This window comes from Carettochelys insculpta, chromosome 7 (genome assembly GCF_033958435.1).
Source record: "Carettochelys insculpta isolate YL-2023 chromosome 7, ASM3395843v1, whole genome shotgun sequence".
Taxonomy (NCBI): Eukaryota; Metazoa; Chordata; order Testudines; family Carettochelyidae; genus Carettochelys; species Carettochelys insculpta.
Window position 1 is genome coordinate 38,484,360 of NC_134143.1, and position 22,567 is coordinate 38,506,926.

The 22,567-nt window shown below is 42.1% G+C and overlaps 1 protein-coding gene across 1 annotated transcript in view; it reads right to left on the reverse strand.

Annotated features, from left to right (window-relative positions):
* The window catches only part of LOC142015729 (putative neutral ceramidase C), a 36,178-nt gene that overhangs the window by 12,760 nt on the left and 851 nt on the right, over positions 1-22,567 (reverse strand). Inside the window, exons 2-12 of the mRNA XM_074999514.1 lie at positions 20,434-20,522; positions 19,151-19,300; positions 17,953-18,129; positions 17,351-17,478; positions 15,194-15,271; positions 11,904-12,024; positions 7,664-7,789; positions 6,981-7,067; positions 2,573-2,677; positions 2,361-2,442; positions 1,611-1,726 (exon numbers count right to left, since the gene is read on the reverse strand). Coding sequence (XP_074855615.1) covers positions 1,611-1,726; positions 2,361-2,442; positions 2,573-2,677; positions 6,981-7,067; positions 7,664-7,789; positions 11,904-12,024; positions 15,194-15,271; positions 17,351-17,478; positions 17,953-18,129; positions 19,151-19,300; positions 20,434-20,522 — 1,259 coding nt within the window. The remainder of the gene's footprint in view (positions 1-1,610; positions 1,727-2,360; positions 2,443-2,572; positions 2,678-6,980; positions 7,068-7,663; positions 7,790-11,903; positions 12,025-15,193; positions 15,272-17,350; positions 17,479-17,952; positions 18,130-19,150; positions 19,301-20,433; positions 20,523-22,567) is intronic.

Here is a 22,567-nt window from a genome sequence, read left to right on the forward strand (position 1 = left end):
GGAGAGGGTCCAGAGGAGAGCAACAAGAATGATCAAAGGTCTAGAGAACATGACCTATGAAGAAAGGCTGAAAGAATTGGGCTTGTTTAGTTTGGAAAAGAGAAGATTGAGGGGGGACATGATAGCAATTTTCAGGTATTTAAAAGGGTGTCATAAGGCAGAGGGAGGGAACTTGTTCTTCCTTGCCTCTGAGGATAGAACAAGAGGCAATGGACTTAAATTGCAGCAGGGGAGGTTCAGGCTGGACATTAGGAAAAAGTTCCTAACTGTCAGAGTGATCAAACACTGGAACGAATTGCCAAGGGAGGTGGTAGAATCTCCATCACTGGAGATATTTAAGAAGAGGTTAGATAGATGGCTTTCAGGGATGGTCTAGAAAGTTCTTGGTCCTGCCATGAGGGCAGGGGGCTGGACTCGATGGCCTCTCGAGGTCCCTTCCAGTCCTACTCTTCTATGATTCTATCTCACTCTTTGGCCACCATTTGGATAGTTTACAGTTAGGGTTTTTATGTTTTGCAACATGGATGTAAACACTTTGTTAATATCTTTCTGGTAATGAGGTAGCCAGAACCATATGAAACTTTCTTGCTGCAGCCTAACACACACTGTGGAGAAAGGGTTTCTGAGCACTGTGGTGGAAACAATGCATTGCCTCGGAAGTGACAGCTCAAAAACATATTGTTTGAAAACAAAAGCATCAAATAGTATTTCAACCTCCTGAGGAAAATTTGGAGAAGTGATTTGAAGCCTAAATCCCATTGGCCTTCAGTGACACTGGAGCTGCTAGATAGCTATATTGCTTTTGAAAATGGCACTAAAAGGTCCTAACTCACTGAGGCATTTTTGAAATCCTTCCCCTCCCTTTAATTTGATTTCCATTCTCATTCCATCTCTGAGACTCCTTCTTTGCCACTGCAGTGTTGATGGACCCTTTTTAGATGGAATGTTTTCCAGGACAAACCCATTTTATTATTTTCTATGTCTTCCTGTAATTGGAGCGACAAATACATTAATATATTTACGTAATTAAGTATTCCAGAACTTTCACATACTAGCCAAGCCACAAAGGTTTGAAATTCTAGTGTCATTGCACTTTTAGTCTAAAATTTCTCATCAGACATTTCCATAAGTCAAAAACTCTTCTATAACTTTTCTATAAGTCTTGGCAGGCAACCAAAGATCTAACTGAACTTGCTAGCATAACAGGAGTAATCTTTTGCAAGGACAGCGGTTCTCAAATATTTTCTGCACTGTATTTTATCACAAGGACACTTTTCCTGAATTATGAGGCATGCATGTCTTTTCCCTGTTTCTTTCAAGCTCTGCAACAAGTTTCAATGGAAAAAAAACCACCTTTCTTTAGTGAATAAATGCCTGGGATTTTTACTGCTTTATCAAAATATTGATAAACATAGATTTGTGTTCCTTTTTCATGTCTTTTGAAAAAAGATTCCCTTTAAAATATTAGTGACAAAGAACCATTCTCTGCCTTCACTTCTGCAACATTAATGATGGCTGGAATTAAAATGGTGTTCCTTTGTTTTGGCAAGAGAACACAACATAGTTAAGCAATAGCTCGGCACCAAGTGATATACAACAACATATTCTACCTCTCCAGTGTTTAAAAGGATTGGCTTTGGATGGTGGCACTCTTCTGTTTTATTGGATGGCTTTCCAAGCACCTGGTTATGAACAGTTTCCCAGAATGGATCCCCTTCCAATGAACCTGTAAATACAAACTTCTTCAATACAATCTCTTCCATTTTTCTCAGTGCATATTTGACAAAGTTTAATCCCTTACCTGCATCTCCTAAAAGTATCTCTGTATCGGGGCTGGGATTTTACAGGGCTATTTAGGGGATCTAAATCTGTTCATTTTAAAAGGGGATTCTGGACACCTAACTCCCATATGTTGCGTTAAAAATCCCCTCTCTAACCAATTTTAAACCTAGCTATGACCACGGTATTTGGGCAGTGAACATGAATTATAGAAATAGGAGGGACTGTCCTCCTCACTGGATCAGGAACTAATAGCAAGCGGGAGCAAATAAACAGAGATTTTTAAAATATCAACTAAATGCTCTAACAATAGCTGGGCACATGGGCAATTGCTGATAGATTTGTAAATCAAGAATGACTGAGGAAGTAAAAAGACAGGTTCCAATTCTCACCTTCACCACTTCCCTTATACATTGTATCCCTATCACCCACTCTTCATCTGTTTGTATTTTTAAAATAGTGAACTACTTCAGGCACAAACTGCCCCTTCCTGTGCTCACACAGTTACATGAACATGACGGAGGACACTAGTGCCTTATAAATAACAGCTCTCAGAGAAGAAGATCTGTTCTTTTGCTTACTTTGTGTGAAATTCAAGATTCCCACTCCATCAGTAGTTCCTGCTGCAAAGCTGTAGCCCAAAGCTGGTTTACATGTTTTACCCTTAATAAAAGGATTTGAAAGTTAAATTATATACAGTATATCAACCCTAGAGGTAAAACCACAGTCATTCCGTCTTGAACATTCTTATAAGGATTCCCCATTGGCAGGGCAGAGAATTCTCAGGACTTACTGTGTATGTGGCATTGAGCTGCACCTTGACATTAGTCATATTCACCCACTGATGTGCTGAATGCAGAGGCCCTGTTATCTCCTGGGAAGCTAGAGTAAACAGTTTCTGAAAAGGATACGTATTATGCAGATTAACACTGGGATGAAAACTAAAGCATATAGTTTATTGAAACAGAAGCACAAAGAGCCTACTAAAAACAGATGCAAGGAATATATGAACTTTTTTAATACAATCTCAGCTCCCTGGAAAACAGGTGGCAGCCAGTAGTCCTCCAGGCATAAGAAATGATACATCTAAATATTTGAAAGCATGTCCCCACAGGCGTGGGATAGTTAGAGGCTTGCTCTTCAATGGCCAAATCTTTTCCAAGGCATCAGACATTGCTTAGGTCATAAGCAATGCTCCATCATCCTTACATGTTAGGAGGCACTCTTTCACTCCCTCTGTCTGGTTAATTTTTCCCTTTCTGAGTACTGTTTAGCAGAGCTATTCCTTCAGTGAGACTATTTTGTGTGCTCCTTTCTCTTCAGCTAAAATGTTGCTTTGGTTCTCCTGAGATCACCACTGTTATTTTCAAACGTTTTTGCTCTTCATGATCTCTCAGCCCCATCAGGCTTTCTGTGACCCAGGACAAAAGTATTCCATCATTGCTTGTGCCTATAAGCAGCAGGCAGATGGCCACTCACACCAAAGTCACTTTCCTCCTCCATGAATGAATACTTATTCAAGAGTTCGTCCGACAGCAGCTGGTCCAAAAAAAAGTGAACTAGAGCTGGAGTTCCCTAACTTTTCTGCAATATAGGCCAGCCGGCAATAGAGAGTGTCCTCAGGGACCATCTCCCGCTTCCATTTCCCATTTGCAAAGACCATTTCCTTTCACATTCCTGGACAAATAACACCTCTGTAGCAGCTACAGCTATTGCATCCATTTTGCGTGCCACTGAACAGTTACAAATAAGGAGAACAAGCAGCACAATGGTTGCAGTAAGTTTTCTGTGAGCCCTCAGCAGTCCAGAAACCCAGAACTTGTGAATTGGAGTTTCAAAATTAAATTTGGTTTCAAACATCAAATAGAGCAAGATTACATAACACGAAACAGGTTTCACAACTCACTCAAGTGCCAAGGAGAGCCTTTGTGAAGATATTCTACAAAGTTAGTAACAAAATGGAATGACAAAACTTAAGGAACAGCAGTCACCTCATCAAATTTTATAGGAGTAATTTTGTCTCTCTCCTATTAAAGCCAACCTGGATGACCCTCTCTTTGGAGAAACATATCTGCTTGAAAACACTTTTTCCAGTTCTTCGATTCTAGCTGGTCATTAGATGATCGCAGCTGAAAGTTATAATTGTCTTTAAATAATTCACAGTTAATTCATAATTGTCCATTTAATATCCAGTGAGTTGCCATTAACTGACAGGAAGCAATTGGAACAAGCTGTGTTTAGGGATTGTTTTCTCTGCCCCCCTTCCTTCAAAGAAAGAAGCGCTGTCCCTACATAGGGCTGCTTTGACACCTAGGCAGCATACGGGAGCTGCTGTTATTCCAGTTCAGCAGACAGACAACCATCACACCGGGGTCACCTACATGCAAGTTTATGACTAAATGCTTCCAGTGGTAACTTCCACCTGCATCTGATGTCACTTGCCCATAGCGGGCTTCCTCAATCTGCCACCCTGAGGATGCACCTCAGTGTTTTAATATCCCAGAGCGAGGAACAGAATTACACAGATTTGGTAATATTCTATATAACTGTGTGGCGTCATTTTACTCGACTATGTATATATTGAAATCCAATAGTACTGTCACCCACCACAGTCGTATATGGCAAAAACATTTCCTTCTAAATTAGACACACATGAAAGTCCCTCATGTACAATTAGACTAGAATAACCACTAACCTACAAATCACTGTCATTTTGGAGCAATTCTATTGCAAAACACTCAAAATGGCAATTAAAAAGAAAAGTGCTATAATCAAGCCTGCTGTTGTCATTAAATTCTTGAATCTGTTCCAGCTCCTGCAAGCTGCTGACACTGAACTTGCCAAGTGCACGGGCATTGCACTTCCTCCTCTGCTGCCCTTGACAAACTTGATAATAGATAGTATGGATAAAGCAGAACCCAGGTCAGATCGAAGGAAAATGAAACGCGTGGCTTTTTTGTGTAGCTGTTCCCAGGAAGAAGCGCATTTGTAGGCATATCTGGCTGCGAAGTGGAAGTAACCTATAATGATTCTGTCCGGACATATTACAGTGCACAGCATGGTTCTAGTCTATGTATTTTGTTGTATGTAGGTTCTTCTACAACTTCCTCCATCCAGCATTGTGGTGTGGTCTCAGTCTTTAAGTCTGTGAGAATGACTGTGCTTCACAGTCCTGGGTGCCTGGGGGTCATGCCTTGCTACCTCCTCCTCTGAGTGTGAGGAAGCTTTGTCTCAGCCATACAGGGGTTAGCACGCAGACTCCACTTACTAGAGGCAACCCAGGTACTTCCCTCTAGGCCTAAGCAGGCCTTACTTGCCACGAGTTATGAACATGCACTCTCCAACCCCCAAGCCCCTAGGAGCATCTCCCTGGAATGTCTAGCCCCTGTTCCACCAGGTGCTCAGAGTATTCACTGTGTGCCCCAGTTCACCAGTTGCACCTCTGCTCCACATAACTCACAGCACTTAGGTAAGTAAAGTTCTTTAACAAAATATTGAGATTCAAGTGATAACAAGTATTGGAAATTAATTGTTACATTAAAAAAATACCCTGACAGTCATTGCAGAGCTTTGGCTTAATTAAAAAGATACTCTCATGTCTAATCAAGTATCAACCAGCCGCACTTTCCAGCCAAGTGTCTCTCCTTTTCCATGAGACAAGACACTCTGTAGATCTGTCTCCGAGGTCAGGGTGAGCAAACTTTTTGCACTAGGCCCCACTATTTGTTCCTGCGATTAGCAGTTCCCCACCCCCAACCTGTCATAATCCAAACTGATGGAAATTTCAGTTATGTTCATATGAAGAAAAAAAAACCTCTCAGCAGGTGCAAGAAAAAAAGTAAGTAGACTGTAAAAACCTTATTAATCGATATATAAATATGAGTACACAGACATAAAAACAGTAACGTCTTTCACCTTTTTTAATGCAATGGATGAGCCTGGAACCCAGCAGCCCATCATGCTGCACCCCTGCTATGAAATTTCACACACGCCCAAGGGGCATACCCCCATTTTGGGCACCCCTGTCCTAGGTGAAGGATTCTAGGTGCCTCCTGGTACCCATTGATCTAGTATATCTATCCACCATCCTTATTCATAAATAGCATGCCCCCAGGGTTGTTTTTTCCTGTAGTTTTCTGCTCCTGTCAATATCATAATCTCCTGATTACCCTCAGGCTCAGTAAGCAAACTGGCATTCACTATGAGGCGGAGGACACCCACTGTCCAATTACCACATAAGCAGATAAGTATCTGTTAATGTCTGCCTGAATAAAACATCACTAATATCTGTTATATCTTGGTCACAAGACTTCAGAAAATAATCTTCAGTATAGACCTTCTTACATATCACCCCCATAACTTGGGCAGTGATCTTGGTGACTAGTGGGCTACCACCTCTTGCTGTTCTTTAGTGATTTATTGTGCAGATTTCTGACCGTGGGGATACTTGTAAAAAACCCTGTGTAACTCCTGTGCCTTCTGCACCAAGAGGTTCTGAGGTCACATCTACCACAATGCAATGAGTAAATAAACAAACAATAATGATAATGTAATTCTCCTAGGGAAAGGCTTGTCTTTAACTAACTCAGGTTAAAATAATTAAAATAATAATTTACGTAAAGTGCGGGGAAAGGTGAAACTTTTTGGTCCTGTTCCCTAGCCTGCTGTTGAAGAAATAGATCCCAGCTACTTATAACAATATATGTACTCAATTATCGTATTTTCTAAGTTTTGCCAGGAATGCTATTCCGTATAAGCTGGGTTCTGGAGAACCCAAAACACTGAAGGGCTGTGGGAAAGGGTCATGTGAGATTTGGGGTTTAGATAGCTCTTTACAAACATTAGCTACTTAACTCACATGTCCTCTGTAGGGTAGGTAGGTACCATCCACATTTTACAGAAATTTACAGTGAGGAACAGAGAGGATAAAATAAAAAAAAATAGCACTTTCAAACATTGGTGCCTAAAATTAGGCATCTAAATAAAAGAGGGACTATTTTGAAATTCAGATAACTCTCACATAGACACCTAAATATGGATTTAAGTGCATAGCTTTAGGTATACAAGCGTGGCCCACATGGTTTAAGGATTTCTCTACCAAAAATCATTTCAGAAACTCACTTGTCAAAAAGAAAATGTTTACTGGCTTTTCTAATCATGGCATTTGAATACACAAATAAAAGAAGTCTAGTTTAACTTACCTTTGCTTCCACAAAGATCTTTTGTCCTATAATTTTTGTACTGTCAATCATATCAGTGCCAGGACCAGCCGACATACACATTTTAGCCTGGTAAGGATTTTTTAAAGAAATAATTAAACTAATGCAAATGAACAAGATATCCTTCTAGCAATATACAGCTTTTATTGCTCTGTGAATTAAGGTATAATCATTGCCGTCACTTTCTTACAAAAATATTGACTTTTAATACACAGGCTAATCAATGCACCAGGTACTACTTTATAAGCTGAGACTGAATTCTGTGGCAAGATGTCTGGATTTTGAGCACTGAATGGTATGGAAGACTGAATTTCAGTGGCAACTTGCAGTAGGTTCAAAAATAACACAGTCTCATCTGCGTTAATTAGTGCCATATTATATTGATTTTATGCAATACCCAAATTTCCCAGAGATTGTGTATTACAGTCAATCAGCATAGTGTCATAATCTGCCTCCATGTTCCCTGAAACCAGAATTTTGCCCTTGGCACAGCATACATCTCCCCAACATAGTAGCATTGAGGAGAGTGTAGGGTATTGAGAAATTAGAGACAACTACACATCCCTTTACAGCAAGATGGGCCACACTTTGGCCATATATTTGCACATCCATGCTTATAAATCTACCTTAAAACTTGAAATACAGATAAAATAATATAAACCTACCCCGCCTATTGGACAGTAACTGTGGGGGTTATCACATGATTCTCCTGTGTTGATGCAGTGTGGGCCTTTAATATTGGGTGACACATCTCCCAGGTTGGATGACGCAAAGGCTGCTACAAAAGATCCCTGCCAACAGAAAACAGTTTTATAGCTTTTCCTGTCTCTTTTGCCAATTGTGTTCAACTTGCAGACATCAGATGTATAGGCTGTGTCTACACGTGCCCCAAACTTCGAAATGGCCATGCAAATGGCCATTTCGAAGTTTACTAATGAAGCGCTGACATGCATATTCAGCGCTTCATTAGCATGCGGGCGGCAGCGGCGCTTCGAAATTGACGAGCCTTGCCGCCGCGCGGCGCGGCCAGACGGGGCTTCTTTTCGAAAGGACGCCACCTTCTTCGAAGTCCCCTTATTCCCATGAGCTCACGGGAATAAGGGGACTTCGAAGTAGGTGGCGTGCTTTCGAAAAGGAGCCCCGTCTGGATGCGCCGCGCGGCGGCAAGGCTCGTCAATTTCGAAGCGCCGCTGCTGCCCGCATGCTAATGAAGCGCTGAATATGCATGTCAGCGCTTCATTAGTAAACTTCGAAATGGCCATTTGCATGGCCATTTCGAAGTTTGGGGCACGTGTAGATGTAGCGGGTGTTTCAATTAGGGGGAAAAAACAAACCTCATCATGCAATACGAAGATGTGAAATAAACCTGAACTGCCTATATAATGTACCGCATGTACAAGTTACCTCTAGGGCTGCAAACAACATGTGCAAAATCTTATCATTCCTGATAACAGGAATAAGACAAGATGTTGGTGAAGTTTTCAAAAGTGACTACAGGTTGAAACTCCCTCTTCCATCTGCCAGCATCCCTCCTATGGCAGGACAATGGATATTGCTGGACCAGAAAGCACCTGGACCACAGAACTCCAGCTGTGGCTGCGCAGCGGAGCCCTGCTGGCAGCCTACTCTGGGGAGCCCCCTGCCACGAGCAGGGCTCTGCTGTGCAGGCACAGCCAGAGTTCTGTGGTCCAGGTGCTTTCTGGTCCAGCAATATCCATTGCTCCAGGGTAGGGAGCCAGGTTGGGGAGCCCCAATACAGGGAGCTGGCTGGGGGTGGGGAGTCCCACTGTGGGGAGCCCAGCCAGAACCCCACCAGGAGTCCCACTGGCAGAGTGGGATGGAAGCCGGGTTATGGCACCAGCCCAGCCAGCAGCCCCACAGCTGCAGGAGCCCTGCAGCCCACTGCTGGGATGCAGAGCTCCTCCAGGAGCCTCACAGCCAGGGAACCCCAGCAGCCCCATGGCTGGAAGCCGACTGGGACACAGAGCCTCATCTGAAGCCCTGCAGCTGAGAGAGCCTGGCTGGGGTTAGCCCCATGGCTAGGAGTTGCCTGGGGCCTGGAGCCACACAGCTGGGAGCCACTGGAAGCCCCGCAGCCACAGGGACCCTGGGGCTGGGGGAGCTGGCTGGGCACTGAGCCCCACTAACAGGAACTCCCCTCTCTCCTAGTTCCTACTTCTTAATTACAAATACTAAATTCTAGCAATCCTTGCTGCCTCTTTTTCTTGATTTTCCCATTCTGCCTATGTTCTCTCCTGACAGATTTAGCTGATGATTAGCTTAGACACGTCTGTGTTTATGTCATTTGTGTGAGCCACTGAGCACAGAAACTGACTCCTGAAATTAGCATTAAAGGGAGCTAACTGAATGGGGAGCAAGTTACTCTAGTGATGCATCTGCTCTACTCCGGCCAGAAGGATTTAAAGCAGGCTGAACAGAGCCTGCGCAGAGCCCTGGACAAGCAGAGAGAGGCTTGTAGGGAGCCAATGAGAAGGTGGCTTGCTGGAGCAGCTCTGTTATAAAGAGCTGCTCTGCAGAGCAGCGAGCAGTTAGCCCCAGTGAGGGAAGGTGCAGGACTGGCTTCTAGCAGATGAGAAGGACCTGGAGAGAGCATTGCTGAGCAGGCTCAGGAGAGAGGCCTGGATACAAGGGCCAGGAGGGTGCAAGACAGGGCTGTCCTTGGGCATATACAAGGCACACACCTGTGTAGGGCATCAAATGTTTTGGAGCCCCTCCACAGCCGTTTGTGTTAATGTGCCTCCAGATGGCCCTAACCATCCACTTATTCCCCTCAGCCCCAGTCCCTCCCACAACTGTTCTCTTGGTTGCCAGCAGCAGGGCTCCCCCTCACCCCACCCACCTGCTCCTGTGAGCCAACCAGCTGCTGAGCTGACAGCTCCTGTCTGCCACATTGGGGGTGGAGAGGTTCCACCAGCATTTGCAGCGCTGCACTGGCATGGGGAAGCCCAAAGCACAACAGAAGCCACACTGTGGGGAGCATAAGGTAAGCCATTGGAAAGGACCCATCAAGGGAAGCCCAAAGCCCTAGCAGAAGCTGTTGGGGGGAAGGGAGGACACTAGGGCAGCCTTAGGTAACTCATGTAGGCCCCATACATCATAAGGATGGCCCTGCTACAAAGGTCACAGGAAAGTGGCCCAGAGAACGCAAGCAGTTAAGGGAAAGTGAAGGAGGCCAGGGCACAGCTGCTGCCAGAGGGTCACTGGGTCAGGGCCCAGAGTAGTGGGTGGGCCTGAGTCTCTCTCCTTGCACCACATTTAACTACAACTGCAGTGAGGGCTTAACAGACTGCCATTTGCCCCTGAGGTGCAGGGCTAGACCTTGACTGTAACTGGCCACGGTGGCAGGTGTGAAAGAGAGGACTGCTGATACCCCCAGAAGGGGGCGAGAGACCAGAATAGTGGGCACTATCCCAAAGAGACACTGCAGTGCAGGGAGCAACAGGTCCAGGGACAGAAAGTGAAGATGATATGCAAGCAGAGAATGATGATGGATCAGGCAACGGCCAGGAGGAGGCACCCAGGTCACAATCAGAGCTAATACCCAGAGTGACCCACAGGAGGAGCTGTGGCAATGACTTGCAAACCCACTACACATTTCTATAATGTAACATTAACTCATCACATGCAGTCCTCACCTCTTATCTAGGGAGGTTAAGATGAATTAACTAAAGTTGTGAAGTCAACATACAAAGGTTAAAATGCATTAAAACTTTGGTGGGCACTTTCATTCATGTTCACTTCACATTAGAACGAGACCACATGCACCGTGTCATAATGCGCTTTAACATCAGAGCTTGAGTTGATTCACCTTAACTTTTCTGATCAGCCCTTACAGATGGGCATATCTCACCATCCATAGTGTGTCAGATTAGGGTACGTCTACACTGCAATCAGAAGTATGAGTGCAGCACATGTTGGCAAGATAGTTTTGGTCTATTTTGAGTAAGAATAGCATTGAAATCTTGGCAGCAAGATTTGGAACTTCAATTTAAGAAAAAAATTATAAAATCTAACATAGGAAGAAATGCTCTCGTGTAAGTATGATCATGCTTTCTTGTTCTAATTTCCAACACATTCAAACACATTTGGTCTGAAAGTTGGATTCTGTGTAATGAGTATTAGGTTTGCACACCAATTGTGAGAGGGGAAAATCTAGCACAGTGGAAGAATTCTAAGGGGAAGATGTGAATTCATTTTCTATGCTGGATATAAATAGGGCACCACTTCTGTCAGTTTTGCTTTTTTAAGACTGATTGTTCACCTGCTAGGAAAAAGAAAACTTTGAAAATAGTTCCACAGAACTGTGAACACTTGTTTTTCATGAGGTGCAACCATTTCTAATTTAAGTACATATTTACATTTCAATTAGAACCTTGCATTTTCAAAGGAGTAATATGTTCCTACAGTATGTGAATTCCAAATACTGCAGAATTCCAAGAACCCATGAAAATCAGAAAGTGGATCTGCAAATAAATAAATAAATAAAGTGAAATTTATGACAGTCCCAATCCTACAATCCTTACCAATGTATTCAACTTTATTACATGAGCAGCTCCTATTGGATCAACTGTCATTAAAAAAATGGGGGGATGGTATCTAAATCAAATTTGGATCTTAACAGATCAGCAATTTCCCTTGAAATCTGCAAAAATATTGTTGGTTGCTGTGTTGAGAAGCCATACATTTTCAGCAATTGCTTTGTAGTTTCTCTTTTTTATAATTGGGCAAAGTAGATGAAAAAGGGTATAATATGTCATTACTGTGCATCTGCAGTATGTGATTGCTGTTAGAACAAGACTGCATCTATCCATTAAAGAAGTTATATTGGTCCATTTTCATTTACGTTTTAACCCACTCTTCAAGATAGCAATAACATCGTCCAACCTCTCCAGGAAGCTGTCCTTTGTTCTTCTCTTGTTCGAAGAGGTAAGATGCATATCCCATGTTGTCACTATTTACGAGAAGGTTTGTGTTGTTCATGCTGACAGGATGAATTGCAAACCAGCTAATAAACAATCAAAAAACAAATATTACAGGATATTAGCTACTATATAGGTTATATTAGGTCAGTTATAGGTGACCTAGTGGTATCTTTCATTTGGAGGAAAGAACAAATGTTAGGCATTTGGACGTACATCAGGAAATGTGGAGTTGCTGCTCTCTCTTATTTCTTCCATCTGTCAACCTCCACACGAACAAAGATCTCCGAACAAAATCTACCTTTAGCTGGCTGTCATGCTCACAAGCATGGAAAAGCCCATTCTTTTCCTACTACCAAAGAGTATTCAGAATTCTTTGGGGTGGGGGTAAGTATTTTGGGGATCACTGTAGCTGGACCTGCTTGAGGCTGCTGTGAGTTGCTTTTCAGGAATAGATCAGTGCCTGATGGTGTGAGGATGAAAGAATAGTGTGGCCCTAGTCCCCAGACTGTGGGGTACCAAGGATACAACACAGTATCATTTCTTGCTAGGTTTGATGGAATAGTAACTAAACTAAATTCATGTAAACAGCTGGCTGTGGTGCTCTGTCCTCTCTAGTGGTACCAAGACTGCTTGGTGATTAATTAATCTGTTGCAGCCTTAGAGCCATGTGGCTTTAAGCTCATGCAGTGGATTCTCTGTGTACGAAGTTCCAGAGGTTTGTGGGTTATCCTCACACACAGTAATATGACTATCCTAAAACATAACAAACAAGGGGGCAAAATTAAGTTTGTTGCTTCATCCTGAACTTTTGTCTCTCCTGGGCTACGTCTACACGTGCACCCAACTTCGAAATAGCTTATTTCCATGTTGCGACATCGAAATAGGCTATTTCGATGAATAACGTCTACACGTCCTCCAGGGCTGGCAACGTCGATGTTCAACTTCGACGTTGCTCAGCCCAACATCGAAATAGGCACAGCGAGGGAACGTCTACACGGCAAAGTAGCACACATCGAAATAAGGGAGCCAGGCACAGCTGCAGACAGGGTCACGGGGCGGACTCAACAGCAAGTCGCTCCCTTAAAGGGCCCCTCCCAGACACACTTTCATTAAACAGTGCAAGATACACAGAGCCAACAACTAGTTGCAGACCCTGTATATGCAGCACGGACCCCCAGCTGCAGCAGCAGCAGCCAGAAGCCCTGGGCTAAGGGCTGCTGCCCACGGTGACCACAGAGCCCCGCAAGGGCTGGAGAGAGAGTATCTCTCAACCCCCCAGCTGATGGCCGCCATGGAGGACCCCGCTATTTCGATGTTGCGGGACGCGGATCGTCTACACGTCCCTACTTCGATGTTGAACGTCGAAGTAGGGCGCTATTCCCATCCGCTCATGGGGTTAGCGACTTCGACGTCTCGCCGCCTAACGTCGATTTCAACTTCGAAATAGCGCCCAACACGTGTAGACGTGACGGGCGCTATTTCGAAGTTACTGCCGCTACTTCGAAGTAGCGTGCACGTGTAGACGCAGCCCTGGTGTTTGTGAAATTAGAAGCACATCGTTAATGTAATTGTTTTTTTTTTTGTTTTGTTTTTTGCATTTGGTTTCCTTTACTTTTTCTAAGAATATATTGACAAGCTAAAGACTTCAACCAAAGACCACTGCAGCCCTTGGGAGATTTTCCATTTACCTTACTTGTCTCTGGATCAGATTAGCTCACATTTATATATGGAACTGTATTGATTGTATACAAAACAACTTCCATTGTTTTCCCATTGGGCGCCATTCAGTGACATAGTTTGCCATCCCCTTTCTTCAGAGCAAATCGGCTTGCCCTTGATTAAAAATTAAACAAACCTTAGTGCCTACTTGTTATGTCTCACTACCCAAGGTCATATGTTCACTGCATCTATGAATATTTGACTGCACAGGCTTACATCTGCATTTTCAAATGTTCAAAATTGGTTAGCTTCAGTTTTCCCCCCAAACTTAAAGCACATACTAGTCATCAAGCTCTGTTTACATGCTGACTCCTGGAGTTATTCCCACAGAGAAAAAGGTGGTTACAGTGGGAAAGGGCATTTTGTCCCCATTTGTCAGTGGAAAACAGCTGAAGCAATTTTGCTCACACTAATAAGAGAAGGAAGGGATCAAGCATGGAAACATTCAACTTAAAAGCATACAGTTTGAAAAAATTATGAGAATTATAAAAGAAATTTGTAATGCAAATTGTTTTGCTGCTTTAGACTCAGCAACTGTCACCAGTCACGCATAGTAAAAATGTATGTGTTATAAATTAGCAATGTTTATTAATATGTCTGCGTGATGATTAATGCAAGGAAGTGTTTCACAGCACCTTGTGACAAGTGATATGAATGCACACAAAATCTTGAAAAATAACAAGATTGCTTCCATGTAACAAACTGCCTAAGTAATGAACCTTTCTCCCACACCTATACAGTGGGCAACAATGTTTGGCAAAGTGTAAAAAAAAAAAAAAAAAATGATGTGCAAACATCCTCCTGCACAGTAAAAAGGACTCCACTCACCTGTTCATGCCCTGAGTTAAAAGAAGTTCAAAAGTTGAATAAGCATTGCAAGTTTTGTTACTTGTTTGCCTGGCCTTGAGTTCTGAACTTTTTGCAGCCAACCAGTATACTTCAAATCAAATGAGTTACTAACATGCACCATCTTATATTCTATCAGCATATAAAATCAGGGTCACAGTGAGACATATCTCACATAATGTAGAACTAGACACTAGAAAAGAGATCCTCACTCTTGTGCTAGCTCCTTTGCTTTGGGTAAAAGAGCTCAAGTACTCTATAGTGACCCCAAAAGCCCTGTAATCCAGCTAAAGGAGGTCTCCCTTGACACAGTTGCTATGCAAGACAGCTGTAGAGTTGCCTTCATCTCTTCCCTCGCATGTCTTGGTGTGAGGAGGTCACCAGAGGCATAGCCAGAGCATGCTGAGCTGTGGAACTCCTCAGCAGTGTTACAGCTCATAAGGCAGTCTGAAGAGGTGGTTGGAATTTAAACAGGACCCCAAGTAGGTTGCGAAGATGGCTTAAAGCTGTCTTAGTCCCCACTGTCCATGGGCTCTGAGAGGGATTTGAATGAACAACCAGGAGGTGAAAGGTAATACAGAAATCTTTTGATGTCTGCAAAGACGGGAAAGCAATAGGAAGGGTGTGTTTGGGGGCGTAGCTTACATTTAGCGATTGGGAGTGAGAATTTACTTGAGGGTTCAGTACCTGATAAGGCCTAGTTCCTTTCCATTTACATCAACCATCTTCAGCACTACCATTTCTTTGTCTGTGTTCGATGAATACCTGGACAACACAACAAAAAAAATCACTTTAGTGCCACAGCCGGCATCACAATCTGTAAATTACTTCATTATATGACAAACAAGAAAATGAACTGAGGTCATCAGCTTCCAACTATTATATTTATAGGAACTACTGCATAAAGCTGTTGAATTCAGTGACAAAAGTCACATTCTGTAATATACACTGCTTGCCTGAAGAAAAGGGAACTTATTTAGCTGAGATATAAAACCGTTCCTTTCTATGATGACTATAGGTATTACTTTCTATTTTTGTCACCATCTAACCAAAAATTTGAACTTCCAGCAGTGACATGTTTTCTCAATGAACCACAGAGGTCAGTTACTCAATTACTCCTTTTCTGCGCTAGGAGCCAGAAAGGAATGGGGAGTGACAAAAGTGACTTGTGAGTCCCTTTGGGCAACCCATATTTATGGCAAATGTGTGGGGTGGGGGGAGACAAACCCTCTGCAAACTTAAAATAGCCTTGAGCCACTGTAACTGATGCTTCTTATGGACCCAGGGTAGCAACAGGACTGTCCTTAGGATTTATGGGGCCCTACACAGTGTTATTAAATTGATGTCCCTGTGCCTGACAGCAGCCAGTGGGGAAGGAAGAAGGGAGGAGAGATTTCTTTTTTTAAGACATGATTTTTATGATCTTCAGCAACACACTAATGAAATGTTTTTAAAGCAAATTTTAAAGTAAGCTCCTATAGACCAATAGTAAATACAGAAACTGACTGTATTGTCCTGTTAAATGGCTTCATTGCCACTTGAATGGCTCTTTCATGGGTTCAGTGCTCTACTAATGGATTTTAAATTAACTAGACACTCTCCAGAGAGAAACTCAAGAGAGTGCAGCAGCCACAGAAAAGGGATAGGAAAAGGTGGGTGGATGGACAGCAAGAACCAGCGATGCCCCAGATTTTCAGATGCCCCACACAGCTACATATTCTGCATATGGTTAAGGACAGCAGTGGGCAGCAGTGAACAAGAGTAGCATTGTGTGACCCAATGTCCTAGTAATATCACAAACTGGAAGAAGGGCTGGATTAGAATCCTCCTCTCCAGTCAGGAAGGCCCTTCCCAGATGGTATTCTCAGGGGCTATTTTACTCCATTTAATGTCCCTGACAAGGGGCATAAAGGAGGCTCATATGACTGAAAATCAGGCCCAGTAAGTCTGTTTAGTTTCTTATCTGCCAGCAACTACACCCAAATGTTTTCTTTAAACATAGTAGTGTTTCCATTGGGAAGAGGGTGTACCTGACCACACTGTTAACTTGGAATGCTTTATTTCATTTCAAAAACACAGCATAGAATAGAAGATTTCCTGCACAAAAAGATACTAGAGATAACAGTGCATGTATTCAGGATCATGGCATGAAAGTGAACCACAAGCCACTAGGGTGGGTTGACTACCATTAGCATAAACTTACAATTTTCTCTACTTTTTTTTGATAAAAAACTTCCAGCCACCACTATCCTGTGGTGGGGGGCTAATGGGTACTGGATTTCCTAGGTCATGTAAATTTCTACCTCTGTTTTTAAGTGACATACAGAAATGTAGTTCAACACATTGCATGATTAGTCTCAGAGGCATAGCCTTGTTAGTCTGTATTGGCAAAAACAACAAAGAGTCCGTGGTACCTTAAAGACTAACCGATTTATTTGGACATAGCCTTGGGGAGGGGCGTAGATAGGATGCAGCAAAACAGGAGTTTTTTATCTATGAAAATTTTGCCCAAATAAATTGTTAGTCTTCAAGATGCCACAGGACTCCTCATTGATTTTGCATGAAGACAAGAATCAGAGAAGTAGCCATGTCAGTCTGTATCAGAAACAAAAAAACAAGGCGTCTGGTGGCACCTTAAAAACAAACCAGTATATTAGGGCATAAGCTGGCCTGCATTTTAGGAAGTAAATTGTGCCTCATGAAAGCTTATGCCCTAATATATGTGTTAGTCTTTAAAATGCCACCAGACCCTATATTGTTTCTTCAACACGGTATCTGCAGAACAATTTCTGGCAACAGTTCATATTCTTTTTAAAGAGGTATAGCTTTCCCCATCTTCTTCACCTTTTCCTTTCGGACTCTGGATTCTGAAGATATGAGTAAGGGCTTCGGTTGATTTGGCTGTTTTCTACCAAGCCTTTATTGATAAAAAGTCTTCCTCTTGTCATACTCTGGTGTGCTATGTCAATGCTCTGAAAAACAGAAAGGCAAGGAAAATCAGAAGAATGTGGTACTAGAGAAGAGGTGCTACAGAAAAGGCAAGTATCATTCTTCTGTAACTAAGCACCCTCCTGGAAGTCCAGACAAGGACAGGTGAATCATTACATCTACAGTACATGATCTGGGGCTATTGATTGTTGCACTTTTTTTTAAACAAGTGATACAGTTTCATACTTTGGAAATTAAACAGCTAGTATCAGGCAAATTTAATTAACATTGAACAATATTGAATCATCTCTGTCTAAAGAAATAGTGTGGCTTTTGGTTTACTAACTTGAGTTGATCATGATAAATCTAAAATCTTTCAACAAATAAGATGATGTCATGAAACAGAAAACTAAATTTCCACAACAGTTCTTGGATACTCCTATACTAACACATAAAATATAGTCTCTGCTATACATGTTCTTACATTTTAGGGAGAAAATTTAACTGAAAGCACCTACCTTTATAATCCCATTTACAATGGCATTAAGGGATGGTTTGATAAGTCCCTTGCTTGTTAGCAAGAAGATGGTATATTGGAAATAGCCTGCAGGTCCTGAATGGGTATGAGTGCCACTCAGTATAACATTGTCTTGTCTGTACAGCTCCCCATATTTACTCTTCAATTGCTTGATTACCTAAAAGGAAGAAGGTTGTCAGCACAGATGATTTTCTAGGTAGCAATAGAGAATCACAATCCTGATTTGATTTTCTTTTCTTTTGTGAGAACTTAATCTTCCTTTCCCACATCCATCTTGCTACCTATTCCCACACACACTAATGGCTGAGTAACTGGAAACACAGCGAGCCACTCAGAAAAAAAACTCTCGAAGTTGTTAAATCCAGTAAGTAAAAACTGCTAGTTTGTTTTTTGTTTGGTTGGTTTGTTTTGTTTTGTAGCCAGTAGTGTTTATTCTTACAAGGCATGGGAAAATTACCTCTGGGTTTCCCAGTTCATCTCACCACACTTTCTTGATATTCTCACCAGTTTGATCTTCTAAGAATTTAACTCAAACACTTAACTGATGATATGCATGCCACACTATTTCTCTAGCTACCAAAGTGGTACCACAGGCAATAAAACAATATGTGCCTCTGTGTCTTGGCCACAAAGAATAAGTAACATACATAACCCTAGGAACAGTTATTGGGTTTTTCGTCTCTCTTTCTCTTTCTTTTTTTTTTTAAGCTTCTGGCTGAAACTAGACTTATCATAATTAAATTACTGTAGGCAGCATAACCTGCACTGAAACATCTTCTAGAAGACATTTATTCTGTTCTCAAAACAGAAAACTTTGAACTGCAACTTTTGCTTTACAAATATTTTTTTCTAAAAGCGTGTTTGGAATTTTTTTACACTTGTTAACCAAACTAAGTAATACTGGAGAGCAAACGTTACATGGAACCCAATTATCCTACATGTTCTGCAGCTAAGTTTTCCACTAACACAATAAATATCCTCCTTTGTCCATTAGAGAACTGTCAGCTCTTTTAGTCAAGGAGTACCTCTTCCTCCCTGTTAATACAGCATCTAACAATGAGGCTGCAAACCCCACCGGGACAGGTGTGATAATACTTGTTATTTTTTATTACATTACTAAATATCAAAATGGAAGAATTTTAACATTTTTAAATGAGCAGTTGATATAATTCACATACCTCCAGCCTAAGCCTTTGAGACACCATGCCTATGTCAGCACTAACAAACACCACTCTTTTGGAATCATCAGGCTCTGCCACAATGAAAGCTCGGCTATACAGGCGTGAGAGAATTCCACGAGCAACCTGGTCAGGATTGGCATAGCCCATCTGCAGCACAATACAACATTAGGCCAACCCTGCAATAACCTATTTATTGATAGATATTTCCATCTGTTTATATTTCTCCTAGCAAATTCATCACAGGATCTAAATTACAGCAAACCATTCGAATCAGAGTTATATAAGTTACATAGTAAGTATCTTATAACTAGTATATAGAATCAAGGTCAACATGAAGTTGTTTGACATTTTTATGAGTAAGTCAGACTATTATATAGTAAGGCCCTATCTACACAGGAGGCTTTTCCAGGCAAAACCAGGCTTTTTCTGGAAAAAAACAAAAAAAACCCACAGAGCATCTACATGGCAAATGTACTTTGTAAACAGTTTGTCGACAAACCCAGCACTTCCACTGGCAGTGTTATACCTCTCCCTGTTCAGGTGTAACACCTCTTTCAACAGCATTATGCCGACAAACAGCCATGAAGACATTCCAGGGCCCTTTTGTCATCAGACAGGGCTTCTGGTTCACCGGGCAGCCTTGTTTGCAGAACTTCCAGTCAGCCATTCTGTTAAGAGAGGGATGGGCAGTCTGGCTGCTCTCTGTCAACAGAGTGGATTGCACTTTTGCTCTGCTTTTATGTGTAGATGTGATCTGGTGGCAGAAGTTTTGCCAGGAAACCCCCTCCAATGGTACCTTTTGTCAACAGAGGCTTCTCATGTAGACATGGCCTAAAAGAACTGTCACTGCATATATATCTGCATTGTATGTTTTACATTTACACAGCACATATGTTCACCAGTTTTCATAATACAGTTATGCAAGTTTTAGAGTAAAAAATATTTCCCATCTAATTTTTCCCCTTTTTGCATAGTAAACACTGATTCACTACTGAATTACCAAAAACTGATATTAAATATCTGGCAGCAACTATGTATGTGGGAGGTGAGGTGAGATCAACTGAGGCAAATTTTCTGGATAGTTCACTGAAACTTTCATTCTATTCAGGCTGGCAGACTGAAAACAAAGAGTGATCCTGCTCCATGTAATATCAGAAGAAAGCTCTTGGTTCATTAAAGAAAACAAACATCCCCTACAGCAATGCTATACCAGCCAGAGTACATAAAAGAATGTTGAGAGAGTGTGTTTCATAGACACTTCCTTAAGTTGCTGTACATACCAAAGGGACTTCTGCAACTGGTCCGGTGCAGTCAGCTCGACCAACCCCGATCAGGTAGTTCTTAGATTCAGCATCTGAAGGGATTTGAGCTGATATGAGAGAAAACATTAGTGTAATGAACATACAAAAATGGAACAGACATCATTTTTCCCATAAAACTGAGCGTGGAGGAACTGGATTATCAGGTAAGATGTCTATTATTTATGAATGCTGCATGTGGTGAGCAATCCCATTTATATTATGGTGGCCAAATGGCTGTGGGACTTATCTTCTTTGAACCTGATATCAAAAACAGCTTCCTAGCACATATAGGGTTTCAGATCCCTGCATTCAGAGCAGGCAACCAATGGTCCTACTTATAGACTGAAGAAAATTTATAATTCTTGTAAACCAACCTTTAAGACAAGTCCTTTATACTCCAATATTCTGCTCATGTCAGTGCAGTTCAGATTACATGCATCTAGAATGTCTGCCTGCTTTTTAAATTGATGTTGATGAAAGAACTGGTCGATGCTTGTATAATCCAACTCACCAGCTATAGTGAGCTAGTTTCTTTTTCTTTTTCAGTATTCCAAACTTAAAGCTTTGTTGTTGACAACTTCTACAAGACAATTCTAAAGTGTCAGGGCAAAACTCTTCTGAACACCCACAATGAAAATGTGAGGAAAGTGAAAGCTAAACTGAATTTAAAATCAAAGTAAATAATTCAGCAGTTAATCCGCTGATTGTATTATTCACAAGAAATGGATAGGAATCCAGGTAGATTTGTAAAAACTCAAAGATAGGTAGTGGCAATTCAGTCAGCAAGGTTAAATCAGCCAACTTGGGGGACAACTGTACAATAAATAAAGATATAAAAACAGACCATTAAACCATGGTTCTATTCAAAATCTAACATGTAATAGTTGGGGTGAGAGCCCCATCTCCACTCCAGCTCAGCTCCACTCCACAGGTAAAAGGGCATAAAGGGATCCTACATGCTGAGGGAGGAATTCGTGAAGCAGACAGAGGGCAACAATCATAAGGCTGCCCTTGAAGGCCCCCCTTAAAAGACTTGCAGTAAAGGGTGGGGCATAAAGTGGGGTTGTCACAGTGGAGCCCAGTTTACAGTACTGCAAAGATTTCAGGCAGAGCAGCTCAAGGATGGTGTCATAACTAATGCCTCTAGCACTATTTAAACTATGCTGGAGTCCATTGCAGCCTCTCCATCATTCACGAATGAGGGGCTGCAAAGGCTGCGTAAAACCACCAAAGCCGATCCTCTCTTTGGGCTGTGAGTGTTCTGCTTTGAGGTGCAGCACAACATCTCACCTCCTGTGCAAAGGAAGCCTTGTATAATAACTTACGTAGATCACATGAGACAAAACAGGAGTCCCACAGTGTGGAAGATTCTAGGACCTTGGACAGACAGGTAGTCATTTCCGCTGACTCATCTTACCAAGTGACCCCTAATAGCTGCCACACAGGATATAGAGGTAATTGGAGTGGCTCTCTGAAGTGGAAGAAACTAGAGGCCCAGAGACTTGAGATCACCCAGGTGGAGGGAAAGTGTCCATGGAGGCATTATTGCAAGAAAGAGTTTGGCTTCACACTCTCTAAATTACAGACAGCCTGGACATTAAATTAAAGACAGCCTGGACATTTGTCAATGGGGTGGGGAAAAGACTGTGAATCTGAGCATAGTAACACATGTACAGAGAATGAAAATCTGTGACCACTGCATGATAATTCGCCTTGGTTCATGGACTGGGTCAATGACAACATGTGTATTGCTCAGGAAACGATGAGCAGCCCGGATGGTGAGAGCTGCAATTATATACCTTTTTTTGGAAGGGAGATGTATAGTAGTGAGGGAAGTCACACTCCCATTACTTTCCTTCTAATATGGATGTATTCCTATATTCCTGAAAGAACAAAATGTCTGAGAACAAGGACCTATGTCTATAAGCAAGTTTTTGTTCACACAAATTTTCAGGTGCACATTGAGACTCCTTTCAAAAACTGGCCTCAGATGTGTATGTGAACGCTTACCCACATTGGATGATATATTCAGTTAAAGACAAGAAAGTTCTTACTATGAAAAAATGTAGTTGTAGGGGCCTAAGTCCCCAGTGATCTGTGAGCAAGACTCTTT